This window comes from Elgaria multicarinata, chromosome 1 (genome assembly GCF_023053635.1).
Source record: "Elgaria multicarinata webbii isolate HBS135686 ecotype San Diego chromosome 1, rElgMul1.1.pri, whole genome shotgun sequence".
Classification (NCBI taxonomy): domain Eukaryota; kingdom Metazoa; phylum Chordata; class Lepidosauria; order Squamata; family Anguidae; genus Elgaria; species Elgaria multicarinata.
This window is the reverse complement of record NC_086171.1, coordinates 45,528,653-45,544,169: the sequence shown is the minus strand read 5'-3', so window position 1 is coordinate 45,544,169 and position 15,517 is coordinate 45,528,653. Positions and strand designations below refer to the sequence as shown.

General features: G+C 42.5%; 1 protein-coding gene across 1 annotated transcript in view; it reads left to right on the top strand.

Moving 5' to 3' along the window:
- The window catches only part of ITGA8 (integrin subunit alpha 8), a 155,652-nt gene that overhangs the window by 14,694 nt on the left and 125,441 nt on the right, over window positions 1–15,517 (top strand). The window contains exon 3 of the mRNA XM_063147540.1: window positions 14,766–14,866. Coding sequence (XP_063003610.1) covers window positions 14,766–14,866 — 101 coding nt within the window. The remainder of the gene's footprint in view (window positions 1–14,765; window positions 14,867–15,517) is intronic.

The window sequence follows — 15,517 nt, the reverse complement described above, 5'->3', positions numbered from 1 at the left end:
GTGCCATGCCTTGTCTCGCCTCCCGACCCTGCCTGCCTGCTGTCAGGTAGCTTACTTTTCCACTGCATATACCTGTCCAGGTCCTGGAGCTGCGCGCTGGACAGGCGTACAGTGGAAAATAAGTTGCCTGACAGTGGACAGGCAAAGTTGCAAGGCTAGGCAAGGTATGATGCCCGCTTCAAGTAGCTGCATCTTCCTTGGACGTGCGAGGAACGGGGGAGGAGGCCACAGAGGGAGAGGATTGTGGGAGGAGGCAGAGGTGAGGGGGGCATTTCCGGAGACCTTGGATGGAAAATGCTCTTCCCCACCCAACCACCCTCAAACATGCCCAGTTCTTTCGGTCTCTGATCATAGGGCTTTAACGAAAGACAAAAGGGGGTGGGGCCAAGCCTTGGGTTCCTTGAAAGAGGACAAAAGGGGGATAAAAATGTAATAAAAATAAATAATTTCATAAAACTATTTGTATATTCAGTTCCTCATGTGCCCTCACCACCTGAAGTACAGTAGGCCATTCCACAGGCAGGGCCTTCTTGGTGGTGGCACCAAAATTCTGTCTGATCTAGGAAGGAACCTAGGAAGCTTATACCAAGCCAGGACATTGGTCCATCTAGCCCAGTATTGTCAACACTGACTGGCAGCAGCCCTCCAATATTTCAGGCAGGATGTTTTCCTTGCCCTACCTGGAGAATTCAGGGATTGAACCTGGGACCTTCTGCACTCCAGGCATGTGCTCTATCACACTGAGCTACAGCCCCTCTATTCTGGCGCCTGCAGTTTTTATTAGTCTGTTGCTACTGTAAGTATTCTCTCCCCCCTCCTTTATTTTAAAAGACAGATATATGGTTTTTACTATATTTTATGAATCACTTTGGAGATTGTTGCATCAAATTATTTTATTTATTTATTTTATTTATTTATTACTTTTATATCCCGCCTTTTTTCCTCCAAGGAAATCAAGGCAGCGTACCTTCTCCTCCTCCATTTTATCCTCAAAACATCAACCCTGTGAGGTAGGTTGGGCTGAGAGTCTGTGACTTGCCCAAAGTCATCCAATGAACTTCTATGGCCAAGTGGAGACGAGAACCTGGATCTCCCAACTCCCAGTCCAACACTCTAACCACTACACCACAACTGGCTCAGATGGTAGAATATAAATAGTCTAATAAATAAATACATTTATAAATAAACAATATCTATCTTTGAAAAGGCTTAAGTCATATTGTAGATGTCTAATATGGCCAGAAGGGGTAGCTAGAGAGCAATTTAACATGCTTCCTTTTATTGGATTCAAAATACTAAATTTAAGAATATTGTTCAGTATAATATCTAAATATCTGAATGCACCGACCCCAGCCACACACATTTACACACACAAAGTTGCTCCCCTTACCCTACGTCTTTTGAAAGACTAGTGCTAAAGCTAGTGCTGGAATTAGATTTTGCTAATCATGAAAAGTTAGGAGAGCATTTCATCCCTGTGGGTGTGCTCAATCACAGGTTGTGCTTCTCAACCAAAGTATGAATCTCCTGTCAAGAATAAAGAGGCGGGGCAGGGGGGAAGGGAATCTCTGGCAGTGTGTAGCTGAGATAAAACACGAGAACATTTGGTCAGAAGCAAAGCTGATTGTAACAAAAGCCAGGGACCGTTTCAGGAGAGAGGATGCATTGTGAGACTCCAGGGATTTTATTACATAAGCAAACTATTAAACGCGAAGATGGTGAGATATTGTGGGAAATTAACTACGAAATAGGCTTTAGCTGTCAAGCGAAATTATTCTGAAATAAAAACCTTGTCCCTCTCCTATTTTGACATCCAAGACTTGGGGCCTTGCTAGACCAGGGGTTAGCGCAGTGTGAGGCCCATGCTCGTCCCTGTGCGTCCAAATGATGCACAGGGGATCCCGGCCTCAGCCAGGGCTCGAGCCGCCCTGGAACCGCGCTAACCAGAACCATCTGTAGCATGGTTCTTCCTGTGGTCCCGGCCTCAGGTCGGGCTGAGGCCAGGACCACGCACGTGTGGACCGGTCTGCCGCTTTTCCTGGCTTCCGCACTTACATGTGAGTAGCCGGGAAAAGCGGTGGACGGGCCACAGTGCTCCCGCCGCCTCTGAGTCCCCAGCCACCGTTTCCCGCCACCCCCATTTCCCCAGCCTCTGTTTCCCGCCACCCCATGTCCCCGGTGCTGCCATATCCCCCGGCCAAGCATCACAGGCCGGAGACATGGGGGGGGGGAAACGGAGGCCGGGGACATGGGGGGGCGGGAAACAGAGGCCGGGGACATTGGAGGGTGGGAAATGGAGGCCGGGGACATTGGAGGGTGGGAAATGGAGGCTGGGGACATTGGGGGGGAATTGCGGGTGGCGGACATCGGGCGGCGGATCGGACATCACGGGCGGGAAAAGGAGAATGGGGCCGGGGGACATCGGGCGAGGGATCAGACATCGTGGGTGGGGGGCAGGCAGGGGAAGGAGAACGGGGCTGGGGGACATCAGGCAGGGGATTGGACATCGCAGGTGGGGGGCGGGCAGGAGAAGGAGAATGGGGCCGGGGGACATAGGGCGGGGGCTCGGACATCGCAGGTGGGGGGCGGGCAGGAGAAGGAGGATGGGGCTGGGGGACATCAGGCAGGGGATCGGACATCATGGGCGGGGGGCAGGCGGGGGAAGGAGAACAGGGACGGGGGGGAGAGAAGGAGACTTTTTAAAAAAACTACTTACCTTTCCTGGCTCCTGCGATGCTGCTGCCTCTTTAAAAATAAAAAAAATGGCGGCCGCAACAGCTCTCCTCCAGAGCTCGTTGCAGCTCACGTTTAAATAAGGGCGAGATCTCGCGTTATTCATAACGCGAGTTCTCCCCTCCTCTCCCCCAGATTTTCGACCAGGTCTAGCAAGGCCCTTGGTGATGCCAGTTTCACCTCTGACCGTTATGGCGGCCACTTAAGCACTGCGAAATAAGAGGACAGAAGAGGATATAGGTTTGCATGATACTTGCATGTGCTAATTTATATTTATAGATGCAAATTTTTAAAGAATGCATACAATGTATACAAAAATTACAATAGAAATAATGAGGGGGGATCTGTAACAAGGTGCCTATATGCCTCCTTAGCCTGCTGTCCAGGTGCTAACTCTTGATAGGAAACTTCAAGGGTCCTGATCACTCCCTTCTTACGGTTATATCTTTAAGCTGGACTTGGACTGGGCAGCCCTTTAAATACAGGCATGCCATAAAAGCAAAAGAAGAGCCATGCTGGATCAGACAAAAAGCCTATCTAGTCCCGGACTCTGTTCCCACAGTGGTCAACTAGATGCCCCAATGGGAAGCCCCAAACAGAACATGTGAGCCAGAGCACTTTCCCAGCAACTGGTGTTCTGGGACATTGTAGCCCAACCACAGGCCATGGGCCCCTCAAACAAGCCACACTGCCTGGGTTTGGATGACACAACAAGCCACTCCTGCACGGGGAAATTAGGCAAATGGTGCCCGGTGATTGTGCGAACTGGGTGTCTCTGATAATGGAGATGAGATATATAGCCATCATGATTGGTCGCCCTTATCCACCATTAACAAGTGCAGTTTAGTTTGAGGTTAAAAACATATTATTTTCCCCACCATCCCCGCCCCATGCCTGTCCCCCAACATCGTTCCCCATCTACTTAAGGCTATGGGACTGGCTATGCAGGCAAAAGAACATTGCAGGTAGATGCTGCAGTGCAAATGTGTGTGTTTTTGGATCACAGTGTTCATATTATCCTGGACAGAGCTATTTCTGGCTTCAAGGAGAAATCCCTAAATTGGAAATATTTATAAGCCGAGTCAGATTTTCAGATCTGGATGAATTCAAAAAATTCTCAAGAAGAATGATTTATATTTTTTATTATTATTATTTCATCCTGTGTCTCTCACCAAAAAAAAGGTTTGACTAATTTTAGTGTTCTCTATAAGCTGTAGTCCATTATTTGTGGTATGTTTATGGATGTGCAGAATCCTAGATGCTCTGTTAGTAATTAGTTACCATGTTTTTCTAGATTCCATTTGCCATTTCAGACAATAAGGCTGTCATGTATGGAAATAGTTTCCATGTAGGAAGGTTTTGGCACTGCTATTTTATTTATTATTTATTTATTTAAAACCATTTTTATAGTGCCACCTCATCATTTCTGGCACTGTGGCGCTTTACAATAAAACAGAAAACAATTTCCATTAAAAACCCTCAATCCACATTACATGTTGAATGTAGCGTTTGATGAGAGCACATGCAACTCAACCAACTATGTATGTGTGAAGCAGTCCTAACTCTAAGAATACCGAGCCATGGTTCACCCCTACTGTGGGGAAGAAATACAATCCATACTAGTAAGGGTGCAAAGGAGGGCATTGACTTGTGTGAATGAGAGTCTCAGTACTTCACACTGGGCAAGGTGCTCTCCAAAACCTCTCCCAACTGGCGTCCACCCCCTCACAAGGGACGGAGTAGATAGCAGCACTGCAACATGTAGTATTTGGGATGGGTGGTGCCTCACGGCCCAGAGCTCTGAATAAAAATGCTTGATGAGATGACTGAGCTCTTCATCTCCCCAGAATGTTAATGGGCCATGTGTTGGGTTCAAGAGGCATTCTGGGAAATTAAGATGGTGATGGCTGCAGCCACCTTGCCTGAAATCTCTTTGCAGCCAAAAATAAATAAATAAGGACATTAAAAGGTGGTTGGCAACAACAGCCAACCTCAGCATTTGCCCCATCATGCTAGGCATTGGTGCCAAGTCTGGGCTTGGAATGATTTATCAGAGGAACAAGACATGTAATTAATTCTGAAAGTTTCATGTCTCTAGTCCTTTTTAAGACCAGGTTGTGGTCTAAAGAGACCAGGAAAATCAGAGGTACATTTCACTCAAGTAGCCTAGAGTGTCTTTCATAAGTAAAAACTATTTTTTTAAAAAAAAAATTACAAATACATTATTTTTAAATTATAGGCCTTTTCCTTTTTCGCCTCAAATACACATTTTTAAAGAAGTTAACTATTGGGCCTCATTTACACATTACTTTGTGTAGCATTACTTTCAGTACCATGGCTGCTGCTGCTGCTTCATGTGATTATGTACCTGATTTATATATTTCCCTTCTCATGCAAAAACCATTGTGTCTCATAGTGTATGGAGCACCGAATGTTTGCACTGGGTTTACTGCATAAGTTGCCCTAATCACATGCCACTTCTTCATGGATGCACTGTGCATCTCTTAAGGCAGCTGGTACTAGCATGGAGAAATTCCTCATCATTGAGCTCACTTTTGCAATAAAGCCAGCAGAATATGACCACATGTAAATGTATGTGTATATCTGTGTGTTTTGTCTAGGGATGGGGGAGAAAATTTTTTGGGGGTTGTGTGTAATTTTCATGGGAATTTATCTAATTTGTACATCCAGAACCAATACACAAAGTAAAATCTAGTTGTTGTGATATTCACATTAATCCGAATTTTGCAATTCAGTTCTCCAATGAAAACATTCTTATATTAGAGAAAAAGGCTTTGAAAATGTATAGGAAACAGAAGGTACAAAAATGTAGACAGGAGAAACGCACACCATACAAGGCTGAAACCAACCTAAGATTGGAAAAATGAGAAATTGAGCAAAACCAAAATTGACAGCTCTGCCTGTCCCCGTTTTTTTGTCATGTCCACATGGGAAAGGAAATACTTGATCTGGCACTATGAACATAGTCCTGGAACAAAGCAGCTATGAAAGGTTCTTCTTGGGGGCTAAACAAAGATGAATGGAAAGAGAGGTGGTAGAGGAAATGAAGGGGAGATGTCTATGGGGCTAGAAAGAGAAAAGAGATTGTCTCAACTTGCAAGTTGGCTAGCATCATCTGAAAGTACCGACCTGAAAAAGATTCCTTGGAAAAGGACTCCATAGCCAAAAATCCCATTTGGAACAGAGTTAATGGGCTGGTTCACACATCCTGAGAAGCTACCCTGACATGTAAGGGTAGTTATAACTAAAGGGTGGTTATATGCTTGCTATTTTGAGGGTTATATATTATTTATAAACCCTTTTGTTCACTGCACCTCCTCCTCCTCCTCTTCTTGCTCTCTGTCTTATCAGGTCCTACTGTTTCTCTGTTAAGAACTAGAATTATGTCCAGACTGTTACTGGGTTTCTGGGTTTCTGGGTTACTGGGTAGCTGGGCCCATAACCTTTTGAGGGTTATATATTATTTATAAACCCTTTTGTTCACTATACCAGTGAACTAGCAGAATAGCAGCGGGTCTTAACTATGAAAGTCAGCAAAGACCAAATTAACTTCAAGACAGAGTCTATTTTGTTTGGTACAAAAATAAAGTATTTTACTGATAGAAAATAACACAGTTTATGGCAATACAAATATACACCAACATACTCACACACTTGGTCATACAGATTACAGCAGGGCTCACAGCAGTAGAGAGGGAATATTTTAATCTGGTTACAAAGCTCCAAAACTCTCTTTATATACACTTCCTTGAACAAATGATGAAACCACTAATTGGCAATGGCAAGACAATTAGACTTTTGCATCATCCCAATAATTCAATAAAGTCCACCTGCACACTTGACTTTTAAGCTGATTGACTGATGCTGAGTCTTCAGTTTCTTCCAGGTTTTGCAGGCTTGTACAAAGATATGGAAATCACAAAAAACCAGTCCTAATTCAGGACTCCCAACACCTCTTCTTTTTTGGGTTTTCCACTATTTCACCACGTTACAACATTTGTACAGTTAATCACATTTTTAGCCCTCCCTGAAACCTAACGTTTCACAAATCTCCCAATGTTTGATGGCTCTTAACGGTTTTGTAAAGACGTCTGCCAAATTATTCTGGGACTCACAGTAGGCTAACTTCAATGTTCCGCTAGCTATGTGTTCTTTGACATTATGAAATTTGATAGCTATGTGTTTAGACTTTATCTTTAGGATTTCTGAATTCGCCAATGCAATTGCTGCTTGGGAATCACAGAACACAGTTACAGGCTTTGCAACATGGATTTTGAGGTCCTTTAATAATTGCAATAGCCATGTAATCTCACCACAAACATCAGACAGTGCCCCATACTCAGCTTCACATGAAGATATGGCCACTGAAGCTTGCTTCTTTGACTTCTAGGATATTGGGGCTTTTCCAAATAATAGAATATATCCAGATGTGGATTTTCTATCTTCCGTACAGCCTGCCCAATCTGAATCCACATAGCACAATAAATCTTCATCTGGCTCTGCAGATAAACTTAATCCGTGCTCCAAGGTGCCTTTTAGGTACCTTAAAACTCTTTTCAGGGCATTCCAGGCTGGTATTGTGGGCTTTGCAACAAACCTGCTCAAAATGGCGACAGAAGCTGACAAATCTGGCCTAGACCAGTTAACTAAGTACAACAACATTCCAACTACAGACCGATACAAATCTGGGTTGCTAAAACATTCACTTTGTAAAGTACTTTGTATGTTCAGTTCCATGGGGCTTTTCACCGGTTTGCAGTCTTGCATCTCACACTGTTCAAGTAACACCTCAATTTTCTGCTTTTGACTTAGCAGAAAGCTTCCGTCCTCCGTTTGTTTAACTTCTACCCCCAGGTAATTTTTCACTGGCTTTAGGGATTTCAAGTTATACTTACTAGCTAACTGCTGTGCTACTTTTTGGACTTCTGCGTCACTATAACAAGATATCAAAATGTCATCAACAAACAAAATTAAGGCTTTATAATCCTTACCACTCCCCTTCGTGTAAAGACAAGGGTCTGCAATGCTCCTAGAAAAACCCATGTCGTTTACCAGAGTGTTGTTTAAAGTTGAATTCCAGCACCTCGCACTCTGTTTCAACCCATAAATCGCCTTCTTTAACAACCAAACTTTGTTGTTGTTATCAAACCCTTCTGGTTTCTTCAAGTACAATTTTTCTTGGATTGGTGCGTTTAGATATGCTGTGGTAAAGTCGTACTGACTTATTTTCAACTTTTCTTTGGCTGCAAGGGTTAAAAACAAGCGTAAAGTCTCTGATTTTACAGTGGGTGAGAAAGTGACGTCATAATCGACGTCCCTAACCTGATTATATCCCCTAGCAACCAGCCTAGCCTTGAATTTAGTGTCCCCGTTTTCAAGCGGCTTGCGTTTGAAAACCCAGCGGCAAGTTAAAGATTTCTGTCCCGGAGGTAAAACAACTTCTTCAAAAACCTTGTTCTCTTGAAGACTCTGTAATTCGCTTTCCATGGCACACTCCCATTGTTTTCGTTCAAAAGAACTTAATTGCTTTACTTCCGCATAAGAATTAGGTTCACAGCTCACGTTATAAGCGTGTATTCTAAGCCTATGGGGAGGCACGCCTTTGTTTTGTCTTTGAGACTTACGGGGGATCTGCACCTCCTCCTCCTCCTCTTCTTGCTCTCTGTCTTATCAGGTCCTACTGTTTCTCTGTTAAGAACTAGAATTATGTCCAGACTGTTACTGGGTTTCTGGGTTTCTGGGTTACTGGGTAGCTGGGCCCATAACCTTTTGAGGGTTATATATTATTTATAAACCCTTTTGTTCACTATACCAGTGAACTAGCAGAATAGCAGCGGGTCTTAACTATGAAAGTCAGCAAAGACCAAATTAACTTCAAGACAGAGTCTATTTTGTTTGGTACAAAAATAAAGTATTTTACTGATAGAAAATAACACAGTTTATGGCAATACAAATATACACCAACATACTCACACACTTGGTCATACAGATTACAGCAGGGCTCACAGCAGTAGAGAGGGAATATTTTAATCTGGTTACAAAGCTCCAAAACTCTCTTTATATACACTTCCTTGAACAAATGATGAAACCACTAATTGGCAATGGCAAGACAATTAGACTTTTGCATCATCCCAATAATTCAATAAAGTCCACCTGCACACTTGACTTTTAAGCTGATTGACTGATGCTGAGTCTTCAGTTTCTTCCAGGTTTTGCAGGCTTGTACAAAGATATGGAAATCACAAAAAACCAGTCCTAATTCAGGACTCCCAACATGCTAAGCCATGATTGTATCCCAGGGGCCTTTGTGGGCAACCCCTCTATACTCCTTCCCATATGAGATTCTTTCCCTTTCTTGCCTTGTGAAGGACACGCGTTGACATATCTACGCCATATCTTCAGAGTGGAGGGAGGACCTTACTTTACTTTTTAGGATGAGGTGGTTGACAATTTTGTTTAATTCCTTTAGCACCCTCGGCTTCTCCTCGTGGCCAGCTTCTCTTCCTAGCACTGCTATGCATGTATCTGTGATTGACTTACCTCTGAGTGAGCACATGTGCCCCCAATCCAGGACCATGGTGATTGAGGAGGGGTTTTTTTACGTTTCCCTCTCCTATTTTCATGCCAAAATCCTCTGTGGGGAACGATTAAAAAAAAGTCTCTTTTTTCTTTTCTTTTTAATGTATCGCTGTGCTAACTTGGCTCGTAAGAGCTTCTCTTATCAAATGAAGCACCGAGCTGAAGGAGGAGGGGCAGAGGGCACTGCAAGGACCTTTAAGGTTTTTCACTGCTCTTGCTGAGCAGTTATGTAGCCCTTTCAATAGCCACCCAGAACCCACTCTGCTGGGTTTGGACATCACAGCAATCCACCCTGAACAACCTAACAGCAAACCATCGTTTCTCAGGGTGTCTTGTTCATGAAAAAGAAACCATCCTGAGGAAACCACACCAAGTTTGGACATCACAGCAGGCCGCCATGGATGATAACCCGTGGTGAGTTCTTGTGTTGTTTAAACCAGGTCAATGTGTAAAGCTATTGCAAGCTATTCTAGCATAATTCCAGCATGATAGCTTAAGTTCTGGGTTCTGGTACTGAACCGCAGTTACTGAGGAGCAACAGCATGGGAGAGATATTGCCCTCATGTCCTGTTTGTGGGCTTCATGGAACCATCTGCAAGACCACTGTGTGAACAAAGGTGTTGAATTGGGTCAGGGATGGGCAAGTTGTGGTCCTATAGACATTTTAGCCTATAACTCCCATCAACTCTAGCCAGCATAGTCAATGGAGAGGGATGATGGGAGTTGTAGGGCAAGACCTTTGGAGGGCTACAACTTGCCCAACTCTGGACTGGATGGTCCTGCGATCTGATTCAAAAGGCGTTGTTTTATTTACCAGGTCCTGCAGGGACTATGAAGTCCCACCTACCATCTTGGATTAATTCTCTTAAGAGCTCATAGTATACAATTGCTTTGAGCAATAGAAGCATCATTTTGTTCATTGTTTTTTGTATCTGAATATGATTTTCATCTATACTAAAATACACTGCCTTCTAAAACTCCCTAAAAGGTTGAAGAAGCAAAGAGTTCTTAGCATTTAATTCTCAGAATGAGACTTGTTCCTTTTAAGTCAAGGTCATGTCTGTGTTTCAGGCTTTGGAAGTTTTGTTTTCAATTAAGTTTGCATATTTGAACAACTTATGTATTCAAATATGCTAGTTTAATCAAAAAAGAAGAAGAAAATTCAAAGCATGGAACTGTGCTCATTTGGCTTCATTTGCCAAATGAGTCAATAAAGAATTTGCTTATATGGGCTTTGGTTCATGGTGGACCATGGATGAGGTGCTGCTAGTGAGAAAATCGCCTTGGAATATAGGAAGCTGCTTTAAGTAAGTTTCAGAGAAGCTGAATGAATTCTTTGCATCTGTCCTCACTGCAGAAGGGACAGGGCAGGTAAGCATGCCTGAAAAGCTATTTTCAGGAAGGACGTCTGAGGAACTGTGGCAAATAGTGGTAAAAAGAGAAGTTGTAAGGCAGCCTTCCCCAACCTGAGGCCCTCCAGATGTGTGGGACTGGAACTCCCAGCATCCCCAGCAAGCTATGCTTGTACAGTTGTAGTCCAACACATCTAAAGAGCACAAGTTTGGGGAAGCCTGTTCAAGACCTTATTGACAAATTGAAAACTAACATTTGGTCTAGATGTTCTCTATCTGAGAGTTCTTAAACAACTCAAAATGTGTACTTGATGTTCATATATATATATATATATATATATATATATATATATATATATCCCTAATATCTTACCAGAGAAGACCATTTGTCCATCTAGTCCAGTATTGCCTACTCTGCCTTGCAGTAAATCTCTTTGTCAGCCTTCCCCAACTTGATGCCCTCCAGAAGCTTTGGATTACAATTCCTAGCATCCCTGACCATTGGCCATGCTGGATGGGGCTTATGGGAGTTGTAGTCCAAAACTTTGGGAGGGCACCAGGTTCTCAGGCTTGGTCCTTTTGACTGGTGATATCAGGACTAAACCTGGGACCTTCTGCATGCAACGCACGTGCTCTACCACTGAGCTACGCCCCCTCCCCTAACTTTTCAGGACTTACCCTCTTATATTTACAAGTTGTTGATTATATTCTACCTGTCACAATCCTGAAGCCACGTATGTGGTGTTGGTGGTGGTGGCGGTGATGGTGATGGTGGCAGCTGAAATTATGGTGATGGTGTGGTGGCAGTAGAGGCTAAAAGTAGCCAAGCAATGTCAACAACAAAAACCTAGGTATAAGTAACCTAGTATCTTTACAATTACTGAGTACATTATTTAATACTGAATGTATCTCCTCCTTCTCACCACCACCGTATTCTGAGCCAGAATGAATGGCAAGAAACCATGTAGGTTGCCCTGATGAAGAGGAGGAGCAAGTCCTGGGGGCTCTTGACAGTGGGGCCCTGATGGGGAGTGGATCTTCAGCAAGCGCCCAACCATGTCTATCCTTGAAGCCAATCCTGGTTTCCTACCATTGCTAGATTTGTAGAAGCTGGAAGCAATAAGCTTGTGGCCTGTTTCTTTTCAACCCCGATCCCATCCTTTCTCTCCCCCCCTCCCCACCTGCAACTCTGCTCCCCACTACAGACACAGTCATAGTGCTGAAGCAATCATAGTGTGATATCATGGTTAAAGCCAAACCAATGAAGTGGGTGGGAATAAGGGATGAGCTAGGTTAGAGATGTGAAGGCCCGGGGGGGGGGGGGGGATGGAAAAATTCAGGAAAAAACATTTTTTTCCGTTTTCTTCCGAAGCCTTTTTTTGTTTCTTTTCCTGAAAAAATTGAAAAAAAATGAAGAAAAAATGGATTATGGAATGTTTTATTTTAGCATGATGAATAAAATGTTTAAGACATAACAATTTTCTTTGTTACTAATGTTGATGGTTCTTTCTGTTGTTGTTTTTTAAAATTGCTTTTTGTCTGCTCCTCATAAACTGGCAAAACCAAAGAGGTTCCTTACAGTTCAGGAGCTTGTAGCTCCATTTGTTGCACAAACACAAACAAGTAAATTTTTTAAAAAGTAAATTCAATTTGTAGTAATTGTTTGAATTCACTGTACTTTTAATATATCAAATGTGTTAATTTTATGCCAAACCAACTTGCACATAATTACCTTTTATGTTCTTAAAGTAACAAAGTTACTTTCAATCTGTAAAAAGTGCTAAATTTCCAGTTTTTTTCCTGAAAAAAACGGGGTGGGGGAGTTTTTTTCTCCATGGCTTCAAAATTTCCGGAAATTTTGCATCTCTAAGCTAGGGTTGGAAACCTGTGGTGCAGAAATTAGGTCATTGGGAGCATTTTGTCTATACCGGGCCTAAATATTAACCACTGTACCAGTATTTGCGTTTCAGTTTTGTAAATGCATATAATATACTTTGACATTGAAAAAATACTTTAAATTCCATCTTTGACAGTGTGTGTGTTTTTATTTTTACTCAGCTTGAATAACAAGCGTAGGTTCTGGTGAACTACTTCTTGATACGAACCAGAAACAAAGCTGGGCTGCCCAGATATGAGGGGCAGAGGGCTTTGCGTTCACTTGTGGGTATAAATAGAGAAGTTCATTAGGAGTGACTGGCGAGGGAGGAACATAGTTTAGAAACATGTGGGAAATCAGTTTACTTCAGAGGACTGAGGGTGAAAGGAAGGGAGGTCTGCTTTTTATTAAAAACCTGAAATGCATTATAATTGAGCTGAGTTTTTACCCAGATGGCTTTTCTTATGCTGACATCTGTGACGTGTATATAAAGCAGCGTTACAGAGCTGTCTCTTGTGACAGTGTGGTACGCATGTTGACTGGTCAGAACTAAGTCCTCTGCTGTCCCCAGTGCGAGTTGCGGAATAATGGATGGCTCTGTGGTTCATCCCCAAGGACACGCAGCAGGGAGAGGAAAAATATCAAAGTAGCTTCTTAGAAATGTAGCTCTCCAGTTATCATTTGGAATCAGAATACTGAAGTGTTCTGGAATCTCCTGGCTAGATCAGATCCTTAGAATATAGCTGTAGGGCAGAATGGCTTTTAATTTAATTACTTATATTGTAGCTAAACTAAATATGATCAGAGGTGTCATTTTATAGAGTTCTCATTTCTTGTTTTTTTTTTTTTTAAATATTCACCCACATGTTTGAATGATGTTGGAATAGGAATAACTTTAATAACTCCTTATAGCCTGACCTGATCCTAAACTCATTATTTGGAAGTAAATCTTACTGATCTCTGTTTTGAGTATGTACATAAATCTGAAATGGAAGTGAGTGCAAGGATTTATTTGAATATAATCAGCCTGGTAGAGAGCTCCTTATGTGTTGCAGAGCATGCATGGCGTGTTTTTATTCCTGGCAGGATCTACACTACTGCTTTAAAACAGTTTATAACGCTATTGACAACTGTTGGGGCCCAGGACACACTCCAGATACAGTTTTCAAACCATTTTCAAAGTGTTATATCCTGTTTGGTGCAGATCTGGCCCCCGTTGTTTTTAGTGTTGGAGACAGTTCTGATGTACATCACTTTGTGAACCGAAAAGATTGCATGTAAAGGAGCTTCATGTGCATGTCCGTTTTGCATGTGATCGGAAGGAAGGATTTTGGATTTAGGTTTGGAAGATCTAGGTTCGAACACCTGCTCAGCTGTAACGTTTCTAGGTGAACCATGAGCTTCTTAACCTTAGTCTGCCACCTGTATTAACTGAAGCTCTTTATATACCAACACCCTACTTCTAATTATACTTGTTCTCAATGGAGGAATGTGTATTTATAGACATTGGGTTGGATGCAGACTGGGGCCTTAGCTAGACCTAAGGTTTATCCCAGGGTTGTCCCGGGGTCATCCCTACCTGCTCCCGGGATCCCCTGTGTGTCATTTATATGAACAGGGATGACCCCAGGACGATCCCGGGATAAACCTTAGGTCTAGCTAAGGCCTTGGCTAGTTGTACTAATAGTTCCCATAGAAATCAATGGGACCTATGGGCAGTATCCAACAATGCCATTTTGCAAACTCAAATAGCGCTAGTGGAGCTCTTCTGAATCTTTACATTGCTCAAGAAGTTGTCCATTATGCTTGTGCAAGCACTTGTGTAAGTGGTTGGACAATGATTTACACAAGCATAATGCACAATGGTTTCTACAACAGCTTGCGCAAGCATAATTCACAACAGCTGCACATGTGCAAACATAACTTTGTTTGGATTCCCCTCTTGCACTTCGTTCGGAACCTAGTTTCCACTAGTGCATCATCATCATCATCATCATCATCATCATTTGTGCTAATGGAATAACACAGTTGGATACTACCCTATAAGTGCAACTAACCCAGTCTGCATCCAACCCATTGTAAGTAACGAGAACTCTGTCCAGATGATTGCCATAAAATAATTTACCTTCCTCTTCATTCCTATTCATGATTATTGCCAGTCTAGTAATTGTAAATGCAAACATTCTACCTACTTTCTTTTGCAGATAACAGGAAAATCAAGGTCAATGGCACAAGAGAGCCCATTGAGTTTAAATCTAATCAATGGTTTGGAGCAACAGTCCGAGCTCATAAAGGAAAAGTCGTGGTACGTTGTTGTTTTTTACATTTTGTATGTATTTTTTTTGCCCAAGACATTTCTTCTTTTCAATCATACATATTAAAAATACATTTACATATGTGCAAGTGTAAAAAAAGCACACATAGCTATATTAGTCTTAAAAGCTCCAAAATCCACAGTTGGGCAGTAACTTTATTAGGACTAAGCAAAATGTCATAAAATTGCAAATTAATGTTCAACTTCTCCAGAACTTTCATTAGCTTGGATGATCCAAAAAGCAAATATATAAGTGTGTAAGGGCACAATCCTATGCATTGTTTAGAGTTGTTTTCATACAACTCCCAGTGTGCCCCAGCCAGCCTGGGGTTGTGGGACTTCTTTTGGTCTAAACGTGCATAAGATTTCACCTTAATTGTTCCATATTGAAGTACATTTTAAAGGAATATCCTTGTGCAGCCTTTCCCAACCTGGTGCCCTCCAAATGTTCTGGACATCAATTCCCACCAGCCCCAGACAGCATGTCAATGATCCTGAATCCTGGGACTTATGGTCCAAAACACTTGGAGACCACAGTTTGGGAAAAAGCTGCCCTATGTAATATTTGACAATATTTAAGAATGACATTTATCCAAACCCCAGAGCATTCTGGTCTTGATCTGTCAAAACATGTTCTATCTT